This window comes from Rhinoraja longicauda, chromosome 2, assembly GCF_053455715.1.
Source record: "Rhinoraja longicauda isolate Sanriku21f chromosome 2, sRhiLon1.1, whole genome shotgun sequence".
NCBI classification, from domain to species: Eukaryota; Metazoa; Chordata; class Chondrichthyes; order Rajiformes; family Arhynchobatidae; genus Rhinoraja; species Rhinoraja longicauda.
This window is the reverse complement of record NC_135954.1, coordinates 119677-138331: the sequence shown is the minus strand read 5'-3', so window position 1 is coordinate 138331 and position 18655 is coordinate 119677. Positions and strand designations below refer to the sequence as shown.

At 51.3% G+C, this 18655-nt stretch overlaps 1 protein-coding gene across 4 annotated transcripts in view; it reads right to left on the bottom strand.

Annotated features, from left to right (window-relative positions):
- LOC144601494 (palmitoyltransferase ZDHHC3-like) overlaps nucleotides 1-18655 on the bottom strand; it is a 60671-nt gene that overhangs the window by 20322 nt on the left and 21694 nt on the right. For 3 of the 4 annotated variants that reach the window (XM_078413697.1, XM_078413687.1, XM_078413706.1), the window contains exons 4-6: nucleotides 16839-16935; nucleotides 12485-12566; nucleotides 6915-7045 (exon numbers count right to left, since the gene is read on the bottom strand). In XM_078413697.1, the coding sequence (XP_078269823.1) occupies nucleotides 6915-7045; nucleotides 12485-12566; nucleotides 16839-16935 (310 nt within the window). The remainder of the gene's footprint in view (nucleotides 1-6914; nucleotides 7046-12484; nucleotides 12567-16838; nucleotides 16936-18655) is intronic. The other variant, XM_078413716.1, reaches the window with a different exon arrangement.

The window sequence follows — 18655 nt, the reverse complement described above, 5'->3', positions numbered from 1 at the left end:
GATTGTAATCATGCATAGTCTTTCCACTGATTGGATAGCATGGATAACAGGCTCACTGGCCCACATTCCCAGGCTTTGCCTTACAGCCCTCTTCTAACAGAGAAGCTTCATCAGCCACCCTCCAGTGTTCCAGCTGCCCACCCGTGGGGCTCCTGCCATCAGTGCATCATGTGGGGCTGCACTGTCACCAGTGATGTTGCCTGACATTGCTTTGCAGCCACATAGTATTCAGACCATGCGAGAGTGTGCGGGTGTGGGAATGACTCTGATGGGTGTTGTGCGTCTGCCCTACTCCGCCATCCCAGACAGACATTGAGCTTGGAGACGGGAACGTCACAGGTGTTTCAGGTGGCGGTGTGAGGTCAGAGACACAGAGGAGGGCAGTTAGCAATCGCAGTCTGGCATCAGGGCCTGGATGTGAGAGGGGTCAGGGGTCAGGGTGAGGACGACACAAAGTGGCTCCCAGAGAACAGAATGGAAGCTGCTAAACCTTGACTTATGGTTAGAGATAAAGAACTGATGGGATGGGATCGATGGAGCGGTGAATCTGCAATTCACTGCCACACACGGCTGTGGAGGCCAAGTCAGTGGATATATTTACAGCAGAGATAGACAGATTGTTGATCAGTGCGGGTGTCAGAGGTTACGGGGAGAAGGCAGGAGAATGGGGTGAGGAGGGAGAGATAGATCAGCCATGATCGAATGGTGGAGTAGACTCGATGGGCCGAATGACCTCATTCTGCTCCTATCACTTATGGAAGTATTGGACAGGGGTGAGGATTTAAGGGTGGCAGGTAGCTAGGGGTAGCCAACTGTCCCGTAGGCCCGGGCACTGTAGGCCCAGACGCCGTAGGCCCGGGCACTGTAGGCCCAGACGCCATAGGCCCGGACACTGTAGGCCCGGGAGCCGCCGTAGGCCCGGACACTGTAGGCCCGGGAGCCACCGTAGGCCCGGACACTGTAGGCCCGGACAGTGTACGCTAACGGAGTGTGTTCGGGGAGCGGGGCAGAGTGTGTTCACCTAACGGAGGTTGCGTAGCAACCCGCCTCCCAGCCCGGGCGGCCGCCATTGGTGGAGTGGGAGCACGTGGCCGCTGGTTGGGTGAGGTCACGTGGGGCGCGGGGCGGTGACGTCACCTTGTCCCGTATTTGGGAGTGTGGAGGTTGGCACCCCGACAGGTAGGGCAGCAATGAGCAGTTGTACCTTGACTACCACGACCTGCCACGGGGCCAAGATCAGCAGGAACGTCAGCACCCAGAGGTGGTGAGGCAGTGGGTCTCCCCAACCCCAGGGTGGGTCAACAATGAACACCCTGACAGTGGGGTGCCAACGCTGCAGGAACCCCCTGGTTTTGTGATCAAACTCGGTCAGGAGCTCGGCTCTGGAACCCCCAGTTCCACAGCTCAATCACCTGGTTTTCAAGAGTGTTAGATTCAGCTCTTGGGGTTGACGGAATCAAGGCATGTGGGAAGAGGGCAGGAACGGGGGACTGATTGTGGATGATCAGCCATGATCATATTGAATGGCTGTGCTGGCTCGAAGGGCCGAATGGCCTCCGCCTGCACCTACTGTCTATGTTTCTATTACCTGGAGTCACCTCCAAACCAGCCCCGCTCAGCTCTACACGTTCACCTCAACAGACAGCTTTAGTTTAGTTTAGAGACACAGCACGGAAACAGGCCCTTCGGCCCATCGGGTCCGTGCCGACCAGCGATCCCCGCACACTAAACAGGCCCTTCGGCCCACCGGGTCCGCTCCGACCAGCGATCCCCGCACATTAACACTATCCTACACACACTAGGGACAATTTGTACATTTACCAAGCCAATTAACCTATAAACTTGCACGTCTTTGGAGTGTGGGAGGAAACTGAAGATCTCGGAGAAACCCAACGCAGGTCACGGGGAGAACGTACAAACTCCGTACAGACAAAAGGTGTCAGGGGTTATGGGGAGAAGGCAGCTGAAAGAGTTAGGAGGGAGAGACAGATCAGCCGTGATTGAATGGCGGAGTAGACTTGATGGGCTGAATGGCCTAATTCTTCTCCTATCACTTCTGACCGTTTGACTGGCAGTTGGCACAGCAGGCATGGACTCCTGGAACCCAAGGGAAGATCACCATCTCCTGGGAATATTCACACATGGATGCAGATAAAGTCGTGCAGTGATGCCCAGTGTCTTCAGTTGCTGTGCAGCCAACACTGAGGCTCCCCTGTGAATAATGGCCTCTTGAACAACCAATGCTGTGTAACAAAAGTATCTTCAGGAGATGGAAATGGAAGATAATGGGAAAGAATAAAATACCAAGCAGCCGTAGCTTTACACTGAACTGCTGTAATTTAAACCATGAAACCATTCTGCAGCCACTGGCAACTAACTCTCTGCCTTGACCTATTTTGTAATCATAAATAGAATGTTAGCTTCACCAAATAGGTAGAGCTGCTGCCTCACAGCACCAGAGACCTGGGTTCCATCCTGACTACGGGCGCCGTCTGTACGGAGTTTGTACGTTCTCCCCGTGACCTGCGTGGGTTTTGTTCAAGATCTTCAGTTTCCTCCCACACTCCAAAGCAGACAGGTTTGTGGGTCAATTGGCTTTCAACTCCATTTAAAATGGTATATTATTCCTATTGTGTGGGATAGTGTTAGTGTGCGGGGATCGCTGGTCGGTGCGGACGGACTCGGTGGGGAAGGAGTTGTGTTTCCGCGCTGTGTCTCTACACTAAACTAGACTAAAAACACTGAATGATTGGCAGTTATAGTCAACACACTGACAAATGATGCAGATCTAATCTAATCTGCAAGAGTTAGATACGACTAACTTGCACGTGAAGTTTGCTCTTGTGGTTTGGTTGCAAAGGGAAGAGTTTGATGTAATGGGATTTTGTAACTTTCTCTGGAGCGCCAGAGGTTGTGGGTGAACCTGATAGAAGTGTAAAATGATGAGAGGCACAGATAGGGTAGACAGCCAGAACCTTCTCAGGATGGAAATCCAAATACTAGAGGGCACAGCTTTAAGACAAGAGGGGCAAAGTTTAAAGGAGATGTATAGTTTGGTTTAGGTTTAGAGATACTGCGTGGAAACAGAACCTTTTGGCCCACCGGGTCTGTGCCGACCAGCGATCCCTGCACATTAGTACAATCCTACACACACTAGGGACAATTTACATTTGCCAAGCCAATTAACCTACAAACCTGCACGTCTTTGGAGTGTGGGAGGAAACCAAAGATCTCGGAGAAAACCCACGCAGGTCACGGGGAGAATGTACAAACTCCGTACAGACGGCGCCCGTAGTCAGGATGGAACCCGGGTCTCCAGCGCTGCATTCGCTGTAAGGCAGCAGCTCTACCCGCTGCTCCATCGTGACCACAGAGGGAGGTGGGTGTCTGGAACGGGCTGCCAGGGGTGGTGGTGGGGGCAGATACAATAGTGGTGCTTGAGACATTTAGATCGGCACGTGGATATGTAGGGAATGGGGGGATATGGATCACGTGCAGGCAGACATTGGTTTAACATGCTGGGCACGGACCATGTGGGACAAAGAGCCATTGATATCCATGTGATATGGATCACGTGCAGGCAGACATTGGTTTAACATGCTGGGCACGGACCATGTGGGACAAAGAGCCATTGATATCCATGTGATATGGATCACGTGCAGGCAGACATTGGTTTAACATGCTGGGCACGGACCATGTGGGACAAAGAGCCATTGATATCCATGTGATATGGATCACGTGCAGGCAGACATTGGTTTAACATGCTGGGCACGGACCATGTGGGACAAAGAGCCATTGATATCCATGTGATATGGATCACGTGCAGGCAGACATTGGTTTAACATGCTGGGCACGGACCATGTGGGACAAAGAGCCATTGATATCCATGTGATATGGATCACGTGCAGGCACCGCCATCAGGGCACAACAGCAACACAGCGTCTCAGCGTCAGAAATAAACGGCTAAGCACCTCACAAATGAAAATCTACAACTGCAGTCACTGCAAATTGGGAATTACAACTGAAAATGATGGGGATTTCAACCCCAAACATCAATGTGTCCATCCCACTGATGCTGCCTGGAATGCCCAGTGGTTCAAACATCTTCAATTTAACAAATCACAAAAATGTTTGAGAGAATAAATAAGCCATTGGGCCAGAGCAGCACCCTGGGCCAGAGCAACACACTGGATGCGCAGCAGCCCCCTTGGCCAGAGCAACACCCTGGGACAGAGCAACACACTGGATGCGCAGCAGCCCCCTGGGCCAGAGCAACACCCTGGGACAGAGCGGCACCCTGGGCCAGAGCAACACACTGGATGCGGCAAGTCTGCTGTCACCAGCGGTCCCACACCACGCCGGCAAGCCGGCACTGCGTGAGCAGTATGTGTAGGAAGGAACTGCAGATACGTATTTACACCCAACATAGACACAGAATGCCGGGGTGACTCAGCAGCTCAGGCAGCACCTCTGCAGCGAAGGAATGGGTGACGTTTTGGGTCGGAACCATTCTTCAGACTGAAGTTACCCATTCCTTTTCTCCACAGATGCTGCCTGACCCGCTGAGTTACTCCAGCACTCTGTGAAACGTCACCTATCCATGTTCTCCACAGATGCTGCCTGACCCGCTGAGTTACTCCAGCTTTTTGTGTCGACCTTAAGCACTAGTTACAATTCTAACCTGGCTTTGCCTTCAGGGTAGGAAGGATTTGAGGAAGCAAGGTGCTGAGGTAGCCATGTTGGCGTGACCAATGACCCAGGCTCACTAGGACCATGTTGTTGGCGTGACCAATGACCCAGGCTCACAAGGACCACGTTGTTGGCGTGACCAATGACCCAGGCTCACAAGGACCATGATGTTGGCGTGACCAATGACCCAGGCTCACAAGGACCATGATGTTGGCGTGACCAATGACCCAGGCTCACTAGGACTATGTTGTTGCCGTGACCAATGACCCAGGCTCACAAGGACCACGTTGTTGGCGTGACCAATGACCCAGGCTCACTAAGACCATGTTGTTGCCGTGACCAATGACCCAGGCTCACAAGGACCATGTTGTTGGCGTGACCAATGACCCAGGCTCACTAAGACCATGTTGTTGGCGTGACCAATGACACAGGCTCACTAGGACCATGTTATTGGCGTGACCAATGACCCAGGCTCACTAAGACCATGTTCAGCTGTCCCACACATTCCTGCTCGGAGCTGCAGGGGACGGGATCTTGGGCAAGTGTTCAGGTGCCGAGAATGACTTTGTTACCAAAATATTTGGTGGATTCAGAGTGGGCATGAACTGTGAGTCAAGGACGAGATGCAGCCGCCATTGACCTGACTCCTGCCTGCGCTCGGCCTGACTCCTGCCATTGACCTGACTCCTGCCTGCGCTCGGCCTGACTCCTGCCATTGACCTGACTCCTGCCTGCGCTCGGCCTGACTCCTGCCATTGACCTGACTCCTGCCTGCGCTCGGCCTGACTCCTGCCATTGACCTGACTCCTGCCTGCGCTCGGCCTGACTCCTGCCATTTGCTGCCAAGGTGTGCTGCTTCCTCAGTTACAGAATCACAATCACACAGCGTAGAAACAGGCCCTTCAGCCCAACCCGCCCACTCCAACCCCATCTACACTAGCCCCACCTGCCAGCATTTGGCCTATATCCCTCGAAACTTGTCCTATCCATGTACCAGTCTAAATGTTCCTTAATAGTTGCGATAATCCCTGTTCCAACTACCTCGTCCGGCAGCTCCTAATTGGGAGCGGGGGATAGAGTCTTTGTAGGAAGCAAGGTGGGAAGTTAAGTGGCAGTCAGTGGGTTTGTAGTAGATATCAGCCAGCAGTCTGTCTCCTGTGATGGAGACGGTGAGATCTAGAAACGGTAGGGAGATGTCGGAGATGGTCCGAGTGAATTTGAGTGCAGGATGGAAATTAGTAGTGAAGTGTATGAAGTCAGTGAGTTCTGCATGGGTACAAGAGGTAGCACCAATACAGTCGTCAATGTAGCGGAGGTAGAGTTCGGGGTAGGACCAGTGTACGCTTGGAACGTTGAACATTCACTGGCCCTATCCCCGAGATAACGTTGAACATTCACTGGCTATCCCCGAGATAACGTTGAACATTCACTGGCCCTATCCCCGAGATAACATTGAACATTCACTGGCCCTATCCCCGAGATAACGTTGAACATTCACTGTTGCAGCCGCACATGCAGCGTACAATCCTCCAACATTTCCACCACCTCCAACGGGATCACACTACTGGCCACATCTTCCCATCTCCACCCCTTTCTGCTTTACACCCCAGCGGTATGAACATTGACTTCTCTAACTTCAAATAGGCTTTGCTTTCCCTCTCTCTCTCTCCATCCCCTCCCCTTCCCAGTTCTCCCACCAGTCTTACAGTCTCCGACTACATCCTATCTTTGTCACGCCCCCTCCCCCGACATCAGTATAAGGAAGGGTCTCAACCCGAAACGTCACCCATTCCTTCTCTCTAGAGATGCTGCCTGACCCGCTGAGTTACTCCAGCACTCTGTGAAACATCACCTATCCATGTTCTCCACAGATGCTGCCTGACCCGCTGAGTTACTCCAGCACTCTGTGAAACATCACCTATCCATGTTCTCCACAGATGCTGCCTGACCCGCTGAGTTACTCCAGCACTCTGTGTCTACCTGTGACTTTCAGCTCCCCAGGTGGTGAACTGCTCCCATTCCATGGAAGAAACTGCACTGTAAACCACTGGAGACTCACGGCTCAGAACTGGCATTAACACACTGGAGCTTCACCACAAGCTGCTGAATGGACGGACTCATGCAGAGGGTCAGGGTGAACACATCTGCTACTGGGACAGGGGAGAGGGGGGATGGAGAGAGTGGGAGGGTTGGTAACGTGAGGGTCAGTGACGCCAGGAACTCACCGTCTCATCGGAGCAGATGGAATGTACCTGGGTGCCAAACATCACGGCGGTGAATATGAGGAAGAGCAGCCCCTCGAAGCACAGAAGGATCAGGAGGATGACGGTGGACGGCGGCGAGAACGAGCTGCACTCTGGAGCGGAGAACAGGAGAGGTAGTGACCATCGCACACACGGTACACACACCCACACACATCGCACATACGTCACCAACACGTGACACCCGCCCGCACACACACTTAGCACCCGCCCGCACACGTTACACACGTTACTCACACATCACACACACGCTACACCGGCCCGCACACATTACACACACACATCACACACGTTACTCACACATCACACACACGTTACACCGGCCCGCACATGGTACACACACACAATCACACACGTTACACTCACACATCACACTACACCGGCCCGCACACGTTACACACACATTACATACACACACATCACACACACGTTACACCGGCCCACACATGTTACACACATTACACCGGGCCACACACATTACACACACAGATCACACACGTTACACACATTACTCACACACACGTTACACCGGTCTGCACATATCGCAGTCTTTATTCAACAAATATCAGGTGTCACATCAACGATTGTGAAAGGAAGGTGGATTTGAATAAAGCATTTGATAAACTCCCCATGGCAGGCCGATGCTGAAGATTCAGACTGATGGGATTACCAGTGACTTGGTGGTTTGGGTTCAGAGCAGCTTTACTGATAGACAGAGGGTTGTGGCAGAAGGACTTCATTCAGGCTGGAGTCTGTGACCATTGGAACTATGCAGGGATCTACAGCACAGTTGTAAGGTGAGAGGGGTAAAGGGTTTTTGTGCACCAGGGTGATGATAGAAGTATATTACATTGGGGGACATAGATAGGGGAGACAAACAGAACCTTTACCCAGGGTGGAGATGTCTGTACCAGAGGACACATCTACAGGGTGGCAGGGGGAACATTTGACGGCGATTTGTGGGGCATGTGTTTTTTTTACACAAAGGGTAATAAAAGCCTGCAACGTGCTGTTGGGGGGGGGGGGGCAGATACTATTTGAAAGACTTTTGGTTCAGCACATGGATATGCAGGGAATAGACAATAGACAATAGGTGCAGGAGGAGGTCATTCGGCCCTTCGAGCCAGCACCACCATTCAATGTGATCATGGCTGATCATTCTCAATCAGTACCCCGTTCCTGCCTTCTCCCCATACCCCCTGACTCCGCTATCCTTAAGAGCTCTATCTAGCTCTCTCTTGAATGCATTCAGAGAATTGGCCTCCACTGCCTTCTGAGGCAGAGAATTCCACAGATTTACAACTGTCTGATTGAAAATGTTTTTCCTCATCTCAGTTCTAAATGGCCTACCCCTTATTCTTAAACTGTGGCCCCTTGTTCTGGACTCCCCCAACATTGGGAACATGTTTCCTGCCTCTAACGTGTCCAACCCCTTAATAATCTTATATGTTTCGATAAGATCCCCTCTCATCCTTCTAAATTCCAGTGTATACAAGCCTAGTCGCTCCGGTCTTTCAACATATGACAGTCCCGCCATTCCAGGAATTAACCTAGTAAACCTACGCTGCACACCCACATTAGCAAGAATATCCTTCCTCAAATTTGGAGACCAAAACTGCACACAGTACTCCAGGTGTGGTCTCACTAGGGCCCTGTACAATTGCAGAAGAACCTCTTTGCTCCTATACTCAACTCCTCTTGTTGTGAAGGCCAACATTCTATTGGCTTTCTTCACTGCCTGCTGTACCTGCATGCTTCCTTTCAGTGACTGATGCACTAGGACACACAGATCACGTTGTACGTCCCCTTTTCCTAACTTGACACCATTCAGATAATAATCTGCCTTCCTATTCTTACCACCAAAGTGGATAACCTCACACTTATCCACATTAAACTGCATCTGCCATGCATCCGCCCACTCACACAACCTGTCCAAGTCACCCTGCAACCTCATAGCATCTTCCTCACAGTTCACACTGCCACCCAGCTTTGTGTCATCTGCAAATTTGCTAATGGTACTTTTAATCCCTTCATCCAAGTCATTAATATATATTGTAAATAGCTGCGGTCCCAGCACCGAGCCTTGCGGTACCCCACTAGTCACTGCCTGCCATTCTGAAAGGGATCCATTTATCCCCATTCTTTGCTTTCTGTCTGCCAACCAACTTTCTATCCATGTCAGTACCCTACCCCCAATACCATGTGCTCTAATTTTGCCCACTAATCACTGTTTATTCCACTAATCCCATTTATTCCAGAGTCCTTTGCAATTTCTCCTGTATTCGCTTCCCCTTTAACTCCATCTTCATATTCCCAATTTGTCAACCCCTCCCCCTCACTTCTTAGTTTAAGCCCACACGTGTAACACTAGCAACGGGATATGGTTGAGAGTTGGTCTTGGCATCGTGTACAGCACGGACATTGTGGGCCGAAGGGCCTATTCCTTGGGTGGACTGTTCTATGAAATGTAGTCGTTCTACTTATGGTTATTGTTTCACTCATTCCAGAGTGTTGAAACATTATTCCCACCTGCTTGAGGACTCATGATTCCCTACTTCCTCAGCTAGAACGATAACGCCTCAGTAATGCTGATTCCATTTGATTTATAGCTGACAACAGTCCGTAACTAACCAGTGCAGTGATTAATGCTTTCATTTAATTACTTAGAGAGGGAAGGGCTCTGACAGAGGACACAGCTATGCACCACCTTTACACCCATCACAAATGACAGCTCTATTTCAAAATATAATCTCACTGAACGGAAGACCACACATGCAGTGGTTTAGTGCAGAAATATAACTGAACACAACACTCCTGTTGAGGCAAGACCAGAGTTAATAAAGACCATTAGATTTTATACAAGAAGGAAGCAGCAATAATCTCTCTGACGCCCATACAATGAATCCAATCTGTGGGGCACTCCTCAACTGTTGTGTACATCCGAGTCTCACAGCCACACTGTAGCCCCCTGCACTGGGACTAGTCACAGCCACACTGTAGCCCCCTGCACTGGGACTCTAGTCACAGCCACACTGTAGCCCCCTGCACTGGGACTCTAGTCACAGCCACACTGTAGCCCCCTGCACTGGGACTCTAGTCACAGCCACACTGTAGCCCCCTGCACTGGGACTCTAGTCACACCCACACTGTAGCCCCCTGCACTGGGACTAGTCACAGCCACACTGTAGCCCCCTGCACTGGGACTAGTCACAGCCACACTGTAGCCCCCTGCACTGGGACTCTAGCCACAGCCACACTGTAGCCCCCTGCACTGGGACTAGTCACAGCCACACTAGCCCCCTGCACTGGGACTCTAGTCACAGCCACACTGTAGCCCCCTGCACTGGGACTAGTCACAGCCACACTGTAGCCCCCTGCACTGGGACTAGTCACACAGCCACACTGTAGCCCCTTGCACTGGGACTAGTCACAGCCACACTGTAGCCCCCTGCACTGGGACTCTAGTCACAGCCACACTGTAGCCCCCTGCACTGGGACTCTAGTCACAGCCACACTGTAGCCCCCTGCACTGGGACTCTAGTCACAGCCACACTGTAGCCCCCTGCACTGGGACTCTAGTCACAGCCACACTGTAGCCCCTGCACTGGGACTAGTCACAGCCACACTGTAGCCCCCTGCACTGGGACTAGTCACACAGCCACACTGTAGCCCCCTGCACTGGGACTAGTCACACAGCCACACTGTAGCCCCCTGCACTGGGACTAGTCACAGCCACACTGTAGCCCCCTGCACTGGGACTAGTCACAGCCACACTGTAGCCCCCTGCACTGGGACTAGTCACACAGCCACACTGTAGCCCCCTGCACTGGGACTAGTCACACAGCCACACTGTAGCCCCCTGCACTGGGACTAGTCACAGCCACACTGTAGCCCCCTGCACTGGGACTAGTCACAGCCACACTGTAGCCCCCTGCACTGGGACTCTAGTCACAGAGGAACACAATCTGTCAGCACCCACTATAGGTACCTGGAACCTGGGTAGCCACAGGGAACCATAGGTGACGTATAAAATGTATAGAGACGTATAAAATTATAAAAGGACTGGACAAGCTAGATGCAGGAAAAATGTTCTCAATGTTGGGGGAGTCCAGAACCAGGGGACACAGTGAGGTTATTCACTTTGGAAGTAAGAATAGAAAGGCAGATTATTATCTGAATGGTGTCAAGTTAGGAGGAGGGGGAGTTCAACGAGATCTGGGTGTCCTAGTGCATCAGTCAATGAAAGGAAGCATGCAGGTTCAGCAGGCAGTGAAGAAAGCCAATGGAATGTTGGCCTTCGTAACAAGAGGAGTTGAGTATAGGAGCAAAGAGGTCCTTCTACAGTTGTACCGGGCCCTGGTGAGACCGCACCTGGAGTACTGTGTGCAGTTTTGGTCTCCAAATTTGAGGAAGGATGTTCTTGCTATGGAGGGCGTGCAGCGTAGGTTCACTAGGTTAATTCCCGGAATGGCGGGACTGTCGTATGTTGAAAGGCTGGAGCGATTGGGCTTGTATACACTGGAATTTAGAAGGATGAGGGGGGATCTTATTGAAACATATAAGATAATTAGGGGATTGGACACATTAGAGGCAGATAACATGTTCCCAATGTTGGGGGAGTCCAGAACAAGGGGCCACAGTTTGAGAATAAGGGGTAGGCCATTTAGAACGGAGATGAGGAAGAACTTTTTCAGTCAGAGGGTGGTGAAGGTGTGGAATTCTCTGCCTCAGAAGGCAGTGGAGGCCAGTTCGTTGGATGCTTTCAAGAGAGAGCTGGATAGAGCTCTTAAGGATAGCGGAGTGAGGGGGTATGGGGAGAAGGCAGGAACGGGGTACTGATTGAGAGTGATCAGCCATGATCGCATTGAATGGCGGTGCTGGCTCAAAGGGCTGAATGGCCTACTCCTGCACCTATTGTCTATTGTCTATTGTAATAAAGGGGAGGCCATTTAAAACTGAGGTGAGAAGGAACGTTTTCACCCAGAGAGTTGTGAATCTGTGGAATTCTCTGCCACAGAGGGCAGTGGAGGCCAAATCACTGGATGAATTTAAAAGAGAGTTAGTTAGAGCTCTAGGGGCTAGTGGAATCAAGGGATATGGGGAGAAGGCAGGCACGGGTTACTGATTGTGGATGATCAGCCATGATCACAATGAATGGCAGTGCTGGCTCGAAGGGCCAAATGGCCTCCTCCTGCACTTATTTTCTGTGACACAACAGGCAACAGGAACCTGGTAGCCACAGGTAACCTGGCAACAACGGGCAACCTGGTAGCCACAGGTAACCTGGTAACTACAGGTCATCTGGTATCCACAGGTTACACTACAGGTAACAGGAACCTGGTATCCACAGGTAACCTGGTAACAAAGGGCAACCTGGTAGCCACAGGTAACATGGCAACAACGGGCAACCTGGTAGCCACAGGTTACGGTGCATGAAACTAACACCACCTTAATGCCCAAGGTTTAATAGCTATTCCCTCTAACTCGAAAATAGACCAACAACAACCCAATGGCATTGTGTGTGAGAGACTTACTCAGCCACTCCTCTTCAAAGCAGTACAGGAAGTGCAAGCACACCATGGTCAGGGCGTGTAGAGATATCAGTGAGATGTACATCTGCAATACAAACGACAGTCTGATCAGTCGGTGCATGTAGAGATATTAGTCCTGTGTACATCTACAATACAAACGACAGTCTGATCAGTCGGTGCATGTAGAGATATCAGTGCAATGTACATCTGCAATACAAACGACAGCCTGATTAGTCGGTGCATGTAGAGATATCAGTCCTGTGTACATCTGCAATACAAACGACAGCCTGATCAGTCGGTGCATGTAGAGATATCAGTGCGATGCACATCTGCAATACAAACGACAGCCTGATCAGTCGGTGCATGTAGAGATATCAGTGCGATGTACATCTGCAATACAAACGACAGCCTGATTAGTCGGTGCATGTAGAAATATCAGTGCTGTGTACATCTGCAATACAAACGACAGCCTGATCAGTCGGTGCATGTAGAGATATCAGTGCGATGTACATCTGCAATACAAACGACAGCCTGATTAGTCGGTGCATGTAGAAATATCAGTGCTGTGTACATCTGCAATACAGACGACAGCCTGATCAGTCGGTGCGTGTAGATATCAGTGCTGTGTACATCTGCAATACAAACGACAGCCTGATCAGTCGGTGCAATGAGAACCTAAACCTGCCAGTTTGGCGTTGAGTCAGATAGTGGTGTTGTGTTTCAATGTAAACAGCCACATACAGGAGTGAATGGGCACATCCTCGACACAAACACAAACGTCATTCACGTTATTCCCTTTATCATGTACCTGTATATAGAGGACGGCTCGATTATAATCACGTATTGTCTTTCCGCTGACTGGTTAGCACGCAACAAGAGCTTTTCACTATACCTCGGTACACGTGACAATGAACTAAACTCAAACAGTTCAATTAATAAATCATTAATGCATTAGAAGCAAGAGGATAGCTAAGGAAGATCAGAAGGTCACAGGGGTCACAGCTTAAGGATAAGGGGGAAGTCTTTTAGGACCGAGATGAGAAAACATTTCTTCACACAGAGAGTGGTGAGTCTGTGGAATTCTCTGCCACAGAAGGTAGTTGAGGCCAGTTCAATGGCTATATTTAAGAGGGAGTTAGATGTGGCCCTTGTGGCTAAAGGGATCAGGGGGTATGGAGAGAAGGCAGGTACAGGCTACTGAGCTGGATGATCAGCCATGATCATATTGAATGGCGGTGCAGGCTCGAAGGGCCGAATGGCCTACTCCTGCACCTATTTTCTATGTTTCTATGTCATAAGTGATAGGAGCAGAATTAGGCCATTCGGCCCATCGAGTCTACTCCGCCATTCAATCATGGCTGATCTATCTCTCTCTCCTAACCCCATTCTCCTGCCTTCTCCCCATATCCCCTGACACCTGCACTAATCAAGAATCTATCTATCTCTGCCTTAAATATATCCATTGACGGCTTCCACAGCCGTCTGTGGCAATGAATTCCACAGATTCACCGCCCTCTGACTAAAGAAATTCCTCCTCATCTTCTTGGTAAAAGAACATCCTTTAATTCTGAGGCTGTGCCCTCTGGTCCTAGACTCTCCCACTAGTGGAGGCCGCTTACTATTCTGTGCGTTTCAATGAGGTCCCCTCTCATCCTTCTAAACTCCAGTGAGTACAGGCCCAGTGCCGACAAACACTCATCATATGTTAACCCACTCATTCCTGGGATCGTTCTTGTAAACCTCTTCTGGACCCTCTCCAGAGCCAGCACATCCTTCCTCTGATATGGGGCCCAAAATTGCTCACAATATTGCAAATGTGGCCTGCCCATCGCCTTTTAAAGCCTCAGCATTACACCCCTGGTTTTGTATACAAGCCCTCTTGAAATGAATGCCAGCATTGTGGGATAGGTATAGGTCCCATCAGTGACCAGAAGGGTACTCGATGAGGCTCAGTGGTGCAGCAGGTAGAGCTGCTGCCTCACAGCGCCACAGATCCCGACTATGGCCACAGTCTGTACGGAGTTTGTACGTTCTCCACGTGACCTGCGTGGGTTTTCTCCAGGTGCTCCGGTTTCCTCCCACACTCCAAAGATGTGCAGGTCTGTTGGTTAATTTGGACTTGGTAAAAGCGGTAAATTGTCCCTAGTGTGTAGGATAGTGTTAGTGTGTAGGGATCGCTGCTCGGCACGGGCTCGGTGGGGCGAAGGGCCTGTTTCCATGCTGTTTCTCTACAACTAAAGATGTGTAGAGCCAAGGGATGTGGACATGATAGCACATCATACGTCAGGTGAGCTGCAGGTGAGCTGCCAGAGGCAGGAGGACAGGAAATGTTGTCCGTGTTGTAAGAGGGCAGTGGTGAGGTTTGGGAAGTCCAGGCTGGTCAGCCTGCTGGCAGTGAAGGCGAGGTGGATGGACCAGATGGTGAGGGACAGGATTTACATTCACCACCACTCCTGGCTGCACGATCCAGGCCCCACCACCACCCCTGGCTGCACATTCCAGGCCCCACCACCACCCCTGGCTGAACGTTCCAGGCTCCACCACCACCCCTGGCCGTGCGTTCCAGGCCCCACCACCACCCCTGGCTGCACGTTCCAGGTCCCACCACCACCCCTGGCAGCACGTTCCAGACCCCCACCACCCCTGACAGCACGTTCCAGGCTCCACCACCACCCCTGGCTGCACGTTCCAGGCTCCCAACACCACCCCTGGCTGCACGTTCCAGGCTCCCAACACCACCCCTGGCTGCACGTTCCAGGCTCCCAACACCATCCATGTAGAACAACTTGCCCGCACATCTCCATGAAACTTTCCCTCATCTTATAGCTGCCCTCTAGTGTTGAACATCTCCACTCTGGGAAAAAGGTTCTGACTGTCTACCCTATCTACGCCTCTCATCATTTTATACACTTCCATCATCTCCCCTCAACCTCTGATGTTCCAGAGAAAACAATCCCAGTCTGTCCAACCTCTCCCTGTAGCTCACACCCTCTAATCCACCCTCTCCTTGTAGCTGAACCCCTCTAATCCAGGCAGCGTTCTGGTAAACCCCCTCTGCCCCCTCTCCAAAGCCTCCACACCCTTCCTGTAATGGGGGTGACCAGAACTGCACGCAATACTCCACATGCAGCCTGACCAAAGTCCTGTAAAGCTGCATCATGACTTCCTGACTCTTACACTCCTCGCAATGAAGGCAAGCTACAACATGCCTTCTTTACCATCTGTCTACTGCGCTGCCACCTGCAGTGAGCTATGAACTTGGACTCCAAGATGCCTGTGCACATCAATGCTGTTCAGGGTCTTGCCATTAACTATATACTCTCTCCTTACATCCAACCTCCCAGAGTGCAACACCTCACACGTGCTCGGGTTAAACTCCATCTGCCATTTCTCCGCTCGTTTCTGAAGCTGATCGACATCCTGCTGTATCTTCTGACAGCCTTCCTCACTGTCTGCAACTCCACCAATGTTGGTGTTGTCAGCAAACTTACTCACCAACCCATCTACATTTACATCCAAGTCATGTATACACATCACAGACAGCTGAGGTCCCAGCACAGTCTCTGTGGAACCTCACTGGTCACAAACCTGCAGCCTGAATATCTACTTTCCACCACAACCCTCTGTCTTCTGTGAATAAACCTGTTCCAAATCCATACGACCAAGTCACGGTGAATCCCATACATCTGAATCTTCTGGATCAGCCCCCCATGAGGAACCTTATCTAAAGCCTTGCTAATCCATGTAGAATCCAGCCCCCCACCCACCCCATCAATCTCCTTTGTCACCTCCTCAAAAACCTCAGGTTGATGAGCCGTGCTGGCTGTCCTCAATTACCCACTCACTTCCACATGGGAGTAAATCCTGTCTCAGAGACAAGATTGGACTTTTGTTCCCTGGAGTAAAAGCGAGGAAGGAGTTTCCAAAGGGGGTCTGAATGGAGAAGTGTTTTGTTTTACAGAGTAATTGGATCTCACTGCCACATGAGGTGATGCATTCAGACAGTCACAATGTTTAAGAGACATTTAGACAGGCACTTAAATAGGCACAGTGTAGAAGGTATGGACCCAATGTGGGCAAATGGGCAAAAGGCTGGCATGGACCTGATGGGCCAAAGGGTCCGTTTCTGTGCCATATAACTGATTGTGAAAAGCCACGCTCAGAGTCCCCTCACTCATGGCATGTGGTGGGCAGGCTCACGTGCCGGGCATTCACACGTGTTGGGCATTCACACGTGCATCATGTAGGTCTAGGAATGCAGCTGGAGTAGAGCAGAGCAGACAATGACACAGAGTCTAGTCAGAGTAGTGTGTCCAGAGGCTCGAGGACACACACACACATTCACACTAGTACTTACTGTAAACAACACAAAGTACTTCTGGTTATTCTCTCCCACACAGTTGTTGACCCAGGGGCAGTGGTGGTCCATCTTGCGGATACAACGTTTACATACACTGCAAGACAATTGAACATTTCATACACGAGTTATTTAATCAAAATGCTGTACGATGCCCACTCCAGTGTGTACACCCGACATCCTTTACACTTCAGATACAGCATGGAGACAACGAGTCCACGCCGACCAGCGATCGCCCGCACACTAACACCAAGGACAATTTACTAGTTTACTGAAGCCAATTAACCTACAAATCTGTACGTTTTGGGGAGGTGGGAGCAGCGAGCAGGGGCCTGTAGAGAGCAGTGCTGAACTACTATCTACCTCCTTGGTCACCCTCACACTATCTGTGATCGGACTTTACTGGCTTTACCTTGCACTAAACGTTATTCCCTTATCATATATCTGTACACTGTGGACGGCTCGATTGTAATCATGTTTTGTCTTTCCGCTGACTGGTTAGCACGCAACAAAAGCTTTTCACTGTACCTCGGTAAACTAATCTGGACTGTTGTAGCTGTGAGGCAGCTGCTCCAACAGATGCGCATCAGGGCTGGCGGGCAAAGAGTCACAGCATGCTGCCGATGGTCAGGGGGACGGGGTGCCGGGTCACAGGGGCTGGGGGTCACAGGGCGCCGGGGGTCACAGCATGCTGCCGATGGTCAGGGGGCGGGGTGCCGGGTCACAGGGGCTGGGGGTCACAGGGCGCCGGGGGTCACAGCATGCTGCCGATGGTCAGGGGGACGGGGTGCCGGGTCACAGGGGCTGGGGGTCACAGGGCGCCGGGGGTCACAGCATGCTGCCGATGGTCAGGGGGGCGGGGTGCCGGGTCACAGGGGCTGGGGGTCACAGGGCGCCGGGGGTCACAGCATGCTGCCGATGGTCAGGGGGACGGGGTGCCGGGTCACAGGGGCTGGGGGTCACAGGGCACCGGGGGTCACAGCATGCTGCCGATGGTCAGGGGGGTGGGGTGCCGGGGGTCACAGCATGCTGCCGATGGTCAGGGGGGCGGGGTGCCGGGGGTCACAGGGGCTGGGGGTCACAGGGCGCCGGGGGTCACAGCATGCTGCCGATGGTCAGGGGGGCGGGGTGCCGGGTCACAGGCGCTGGGGGTCTTGTCACTGTTAACCCTACGACACAAGTTCTAATCCAATGAGTTGAGTTTATTGTCACATGGTCCGAGGTACAGTGAAAAGCTTTTGTTGCGTGCTAAACAGCCAGGGAGGTTAAATGAATGTAATCAAACAAATCGGTAATTAGAAGCTAGTCTTAACTGGAAACTAATTGACTCCATGAAAACCCTTCATTGAGAGAGAGCCTTTTGGAAAGGAAAGCATGGAACGAGGGGGCATCACGCAGGAACCGAGTAAACAAGACACACAAGATTCAGGCTCCTCTGTTACGTGGACAACCTTACATTTCATGTTCCAGGAGCAGAATGAGGCCAATCGTTCAATAATCATGGCTAGTCTGTCTCTCCCTCCTACCCCCATTCTCCTGCCTTCTCATCACCCGACACCAATACTAATCAACAATCTATCTATCTCTGCCTTAAATATATCCACTGACCTGGCCACCACAGCCTTCTGTGGCAAAGAGTTCCACAGATTCACCACCCTGCCCACATGCTGCCTGTAATCTTGCCGATTTATCCACTCACATCTTCCAACTGAGTCTTGGGTTCCCATTTATCCCCAGACGTTATGGATCAGCAGCAGATCTGGTTCCACACTGCACCAATTACGCATGGCCAATTTAATCCACTTCTCCCTCATCTT